The 6,000-nt window shown below is 51.4% G+C and overlaps 1 protein-coding gene across 1 annotated transcript in view; it reads left to right on the top strand.

Moving 5' to 3' along the window:
- The window catches only part of MTHFS (methenyltetrahydrofolate synthetase), a 36,970-nt gene extending 35,193 nt beyond the window's left edge, over positions 1 to 1,777 (top strand). Inside the window, exon 3 of the mRNA XM_031035241.2 lies at positions 1,357 to 1,777. Within this exon, the coding sequence (XP_030891101.1) occupies positions 1,357 to 1,586 (230 nt within the window). The 3' untranslated portion in view covers positions 1,587 to 1,777. The remainder of the gene's footprint in view (positions 1 to 1,356) is intronic.
- Positions 1,778 to 6,000: the final 4,223 nt, after the last annotated feature.

Consider the following 6,000-nt stretch of genomic DNA (forward strand, 5'->3'; position numbering starts at 1 on the left):
TCCAGAGAATCCATGGCTTCCAACCCGGGGTGTCCTTGGCAGCTTGCTGCATGGCTGGTCCGTCCAGGCCAAGCTCTGGGTCACCCAGAGGCCCCCCCCCAGCCCTCAGGAGGCCAGCAAGGGAAGGCCACTGGGCCCAGCCCGGAGCTGGGCGTGTGATGTGGCCCTTGAGTCGTGCTGGTCCATCATGCTCCCTGCGACGCTGGAAGGACCCTTCGGTGGCCTCACAAAATCCAAGGAGATGCTCCACCTCATGGTCTTTATTGCCTCCTTCGTGAGACGCCCCCACCCCTCTCACTCTCGTCAGCTTTTAGTCGCCTCCAAGACCCTACCTTGCACCGTGAGCCCCGGCAACCTGTTCTGTCTCACTGATGTATGGCCACTTCTGGGTCCCGGTGTTCCCCGTGTTGCGGCCAGAGGACAGTTAGGGGCCCCCTTTTGTACCTTGAACGTTCCTGGCTGGGGCGAAGCCTGCTCCCCCGTGAATCCGGGGAAGCTGATGGCCAGGCAGGCCTCGGCCCTCCAGCGGGAGGGGAAATGAGCAGGTGGCCTGGTCCTCTCACCAGCTGACCTCACCCTTCCTGCTCGCTGACTTGGAGGACAGCTCCGTCTGTTGCGGCTTCTCTCTGACCCTCTCTCACTCCTCCGATTGTCTTGGTGCTGGGCCACTGGCTCCCCAACCTGGCCCGTGTGTAGGATCGCCTGGCTGCTTAAGAAAAGAAAGAAAAAACGTTCTTAGTCCCTATCCATGGAAATTTTCTTTAGGTGTGGATGGGGTCTGGGAATCTGGCGTTTTTGTAATACAGTTGACCCCTGAACTACTCGGGTGTTAGGGGTGCCGACCCCCACATGCAGTTGAAAATCCACGTGTGGCTTTTGCCTCCTCCAGAGCTTACCTGCCAGTAGCCTCCTGTTGACCAGAAGCCTGGCTGTTGACACACAGTTGACGATCACGTCTTTTGCATGCTATATGCATCATGTCCTGTATTCTCACAATGAAATAAGCCAGAGAAAAAAAGTCAAGAAAATCATAAGGACGAGGAAATGCATTTACAGCGCTGTCCCCTATTGAAAAAAAAAATCCACGTAACCGTGGGCTTCCACAGTACAAACCCACGCTGCCCAAGGTGTACACAGGAGAAAGCCTGGGGAGGTGGGTGATGGGCTCCCTGAGCTGCTGAGTGTTTGTGTCCCTGATTGCCTGACTCTGTGCTTGTTGGATTTTCTAGGTGGTCATGTGTGTTTCAGCAATCGGGGAGAGGATGGATGTCATTCCAAAGCAGAAGGCAGACCCCCGAGGGGTGCGTCTCTTTCAGAAACCATTCACGCTCTTACCTGTGCCCCTCTCTCCCACAGGGGGACTCGATCTCATCTTCATGCCGGGTCTCGGGTTCGACAAGCAGGGGAACCGCTTGGGGAGAGGCAGGGGCTACTATGACACATACCTGAAGCGCTGTCTGCAGCAGCAGGACGTGCGACCCTACACCATGGCCTTGGCCTTCCGAGAACAGATCTGCCTGCAGGTCCCCATGGACGAGAACGACATGAAGGTGGACGAAGTCCTTTACGAAGAGCCGTCCACGTGAACCCTGACACCTGTGGCCAAAGGCTTCGTCCCAGAGAAAAGCAGAATGTGTCCATTCGCCCATCAGGACATCCGTGTGCATATGGACTGCCTGCTTTCTAGTGTAATTGCAAAACACCTGACGTTCAGCCACCTTCCCAAATCAGGAGTAGAACGTGAATAAAAATGGAGGCAATGCCCGTATGATTTTCAGCCTGTCTTACTGGTTATCGACGTGACGGGTGGATCTTTCTGTAGCGTTCACTCCGTGTTGGTGAGGTGCTGTGGTCCCACCCGAGTGCGACAGCCAGGGGATCTCGCCCCGCGTGGACACGGTTCCAGCGCGTCCTGTTGTGGGCCTGCTCAGGCGTCGGCGGGCTCGGGAGGCTCGGCCACTGTTCACTGACCTGTCGGTGTGTGTGTGTGCAGAGCTCCCCCAGAATATTCTAGCGCTTTGTCATGACTTCATTTGCTCACCCTGAGATTCCGTGTCTGACACTTTGTAGCTTTTGACGGTCCGTGGACCGAAACCTTTTACAATTTAAATGCTTTAGCTCCATCTCTGTGTGTCTCTGTGTGTCGGTCACTTAGGAGTTTAAGATCTGATGTCCCGTCGGTTAGAAATTATTTGCTTGCTTGTGGTGTCTGCTTTGGAAATGAAATGCGCCGTGGGCCGCGCGCCGGCAGATGGCATCCCGGCGTGGGAGCGGGGATTATGTGGGGGAGCTTTGCTCGTGACCAGGAACCCGGGAGTCTTCCTAGACGCTGCTTGCGCCCCCACCCCGTGCCCTGCCTGTGCTGGGTCCTGTGGCATTTGCCCCCAGGGTGCCGCTGACGCCGGGCCACTCCCCTCCCTGTCCCCTCACTCCCGGTGTCCAGGCTCACGGTGTTTCCGAGCCGAATGGGCAGGAGATTCCCATCTGGCTTCTCTTGGCCGCAGTCTGGCGCTGTTTCCCAAACTCCAGTCCAAGTGACCTCACAAAGCATGAATCTGGGAGTCCGGCCGTTCAGGGACTACAGGTAACAGGGGGCGGCCGGCTGCCTTCTCCCGCAGGAGGCCCCTTCTGCAGACGCTCACGTCTGTGCCCTTCCTGGAGCAGCAGGGGCATCTCCTTGCCCTTCGCACCTTGTCAGCAAGCTTCCTCTGCCAGCCGCGATGCCCTTTCTCCTTTTGTTCACCTGGAAGCTCCTGTCTGTCCTTCAAGACTCAGCTTGGGCGTCTCCTCTTGTGTGGGGTCTTCCTCTACATCCCCAGAGTTAGTGTTGCTCTGCCTGTTTAAACAGCCCTGGTCGTGTCCCCCTGTGTCGTGTGCATCGACTGTTGGTTGTCACGTCTGCCCTTTCCCCAGACTGCGAGCTCCAAAGAGGAGGGATGATGCTCACCATTTCCCGTACATCGGAGACACCTGCACATACGGTTGGTGTTTGAGAGTTTGTGGGAATGAGGTAAGGGAACGTGCACAAGGGTTGCATGTAAAGCACGGATCCATGTTCTTTGGTTAATAGCATGTGATTTGGTGATTTATGCATAAAAGTAAAAAATATTTTAAAATGTGAGATTCATGAGATTCCAGAAGGCCAGAGGGCTGCAGGTCTCCCGCCCGGAAACAGTGACCCTGGTGGCCTGGATTTTGCGGTAGTCATCGTGCAGAGCGTATTGGGAACGCGAAAACCCCAGACGCAGGTAACGCCCATCAGGGCATAAGCAGAGGCTGAGGACGAGGCCTCGAACCCAGGAAGCGAGCCGGCGTGATCGGGGTGTGGGGGAGGGGACAGTCTAATGGAAGACGAATAGCCACCGGATCTGAACCTCAGTCCACGATGCTGCCCTGCTGTAGAACTGAGTGTAATTTACCGAGAAGGTAAACTGTGGAGTCTAGTCCACCAGCAGATGTAATTAAGAACGTGCGGTCACCCAGTCCTGCTAACCTGGGAGTGATGCGTGTGTCTAGGTGTGGATGGCCCCACGCAGAAGCCTGCGTCCTGGTCCCTGTTCTCCACTTCTCTTTTTCAGAGATCATTGAAATCCAGTTGGTCACACTGCATTTTAATCGTGTGTTTGCACACTTACCTCCTCCACGAGCCCATGAGCTCCTCACAGGCATGGTCACAGGAGTGTGTGGTTCACCGCAGTCCCCAGCACAAAATAATAGCCGGTAAATTCTCGAGGAAGGGACGGGCGGCATGCAGGCTGCCCGGTCTGTGTTTTGCCCTTGCTGCTTTGTGCGTTGGCCACCATGTGCTGCCAAGACTCGGCCCCTTCAGCATTGTCTCTGGGCTGGATTATTCTAGAACACAGTTTGTGTTACTGTGGATATGTGGCCCTCCTGGACCGGTCTGTGTGTGTCCCGTGGTCTGTGCTGCTCGGCCCCCTTCATGCATCTCATGGTCATCGGCCCTCCTGGCCTCCTGCCCTTGCTAGTAGGGCTGATCTCTCCTGACTGGGTGCCCCCTCCCCAAATACAGGCTTATATGCTTAAAAATAAACCACAAATTGCTTTCCAGATAACATCTTATGGACACTAGGAAACATGCACAAATAAAAGAGAAGAGACAATTGAAACCGTCTATTATCAGTCATCTGTGATGTACTTAATTTCTGAAAGGGAAAGCAGGGATGGAAATTTTTTTGGAAATTTACTGTTTTTGAAAACCTTATTTTAATCCCCTTGGAATGATTGAAACGTCTGGTTCTAATTTCAGTTTATTTCAGTGTTGGGTTTGAAGGGCTCTTAGAGCTGAAAACAATACCTTCCAGAGATAAGCAGATCCATATAGAAGCACTGCTACACTTGTTAAAATTTTCAATGCTGTTTACCCATTTTGCAGAGGTCTTTTTTTTCTTTTTTAATTGAAATCGGGCTAGTAAATACCTGTGGACTTGATGTGGATCGTTCCTGCACATTAATCAGAAAACGCTGCACTTTCACTTTGTCAGCACGTGAGTTCAAACCCTACTGAAGCTCTCGAAAGGTTTTAAACCAAGTCAGAACAGTTTTGCTCCCAGGTGTTTTGGTTGTGCAGACGTGGAGGTGTTTACAGGTGGCCTGTGGCAGCACGATCATGGAATGAGGCGGATTTTCCAAATCACCATTTCCAGTGCACTCCTCGTGAGTTGCAAGACGACCCTTCTGTCTCATCGATGGAACGTGACTTCCCCCCGCGAGGTTCAGATCAGGTGTATTTATTCTTGGCGGTATATGCTTAGGGAGCGGGCCACTGGTGGCCGTTGGTACCACGGGAAAGTCAGAAAATGTGGAACACTCACCTTTGTGTAAAAAGTACATGCAAACTCATCTTGAAGCTTCATGGCTCTTTTTAAAAGGATTTCACCCTGAGATTGCCAGAGAAATGTAGGTGAACCAAAATATTTTTCATGGGTCTCTCCTAGCCTAAAATATTGTAAATATTCTGTTCTGTGGGACAGAATCCTCCATGGGATAGAATCAGTGATGCCGTCAATCACGTGGTGCATTTCTTGTCCGTGAACGACGGGGGGATCCTGTGGCTGAGCCTTGATGGGGGTCCACCCTACTCCAGACAAATGCCAGCCAGAGGAATCCCGTCACAGCTAGACTTACGTCATTTGTCCTAAAACACGGTCTTTGTTAACATGTCAGCTAATTTTGAGACCTCTATCCTCCTCATGACTTGAATGTATTTAATATCTGAACCTTTCATTCATTCTTCTCATGATGAGACCATAAGCTGGGATGTGCCGGAAGCTTCTGTCCTTTTACCCCCAAACTCCCACCCTGAAAAATTTATTCCAGAACTTAGGTCTTGGATTGTCTGCAGTGTTTTTTCCCCCTGTTATCCAGTAAAACATGTTTTTTTTTCCAGGGTTTTTTGCCCTCAACTGTTTCATGAGTTTCACCCATACTTCCGTGGCTGTGAGAACAAGTGTTTATAGATGGTGTGCTCCTGTTTGCGTTTTGTACCTTAACGACTTATAAACATTTATGATTGCATTTAGTGAACATTATTGAAAATGTATTAGAATTAGTATTTTGAGATAGTAGCTATTACTGAAACATCATAGAGGTTCGTCTTCATCTTCTGGGTCTGTAGTGTCTGTTGACCCTGGTGGCTTCTCACTTTTCCTTATGTAGGAAGAGGCTCATCATTAACCGTGATGAGCACAGATTCCTCCTAGAGCATCTTTGTGAAAATTTCAGATTTGGGGGCTTCCTTCTAGACAGATGTTACTGCTTTCCCTTGTCGTAGGGCTGATGAGTAGCTTTAATCAGGAGCAGAAACATCAGCTACTGTTGCTGATTCCTGCTTGCCTCTGAAGAATTATCTTTGGTTTGCTGTATCTCTCTAAGAGTCATTTAAAGCTACTTAGGCATTTTAAGAGGGTTAGCTCAGTGAGAGCTACATACTGGGTGGGTAAATCCTCATTCCTGGGACTAGAGGGAAAGAATAGGATGCCA

This window comes from Leptonychotes weddellii, chromosome 9 (genome assembly GCF_054177405.1).
Source record: "Leptonychotes weddellii isolate Sample4059 chromosome 9, ASM5417740v2, whole genome shotgun sequence".
Classification (NCBI taxonomy): Eukaryota; Metazoa; Chordata; class Mammalia; order Carnivora; family Phocidae; genus Leptonychotes; species Leptonychotes weddellii.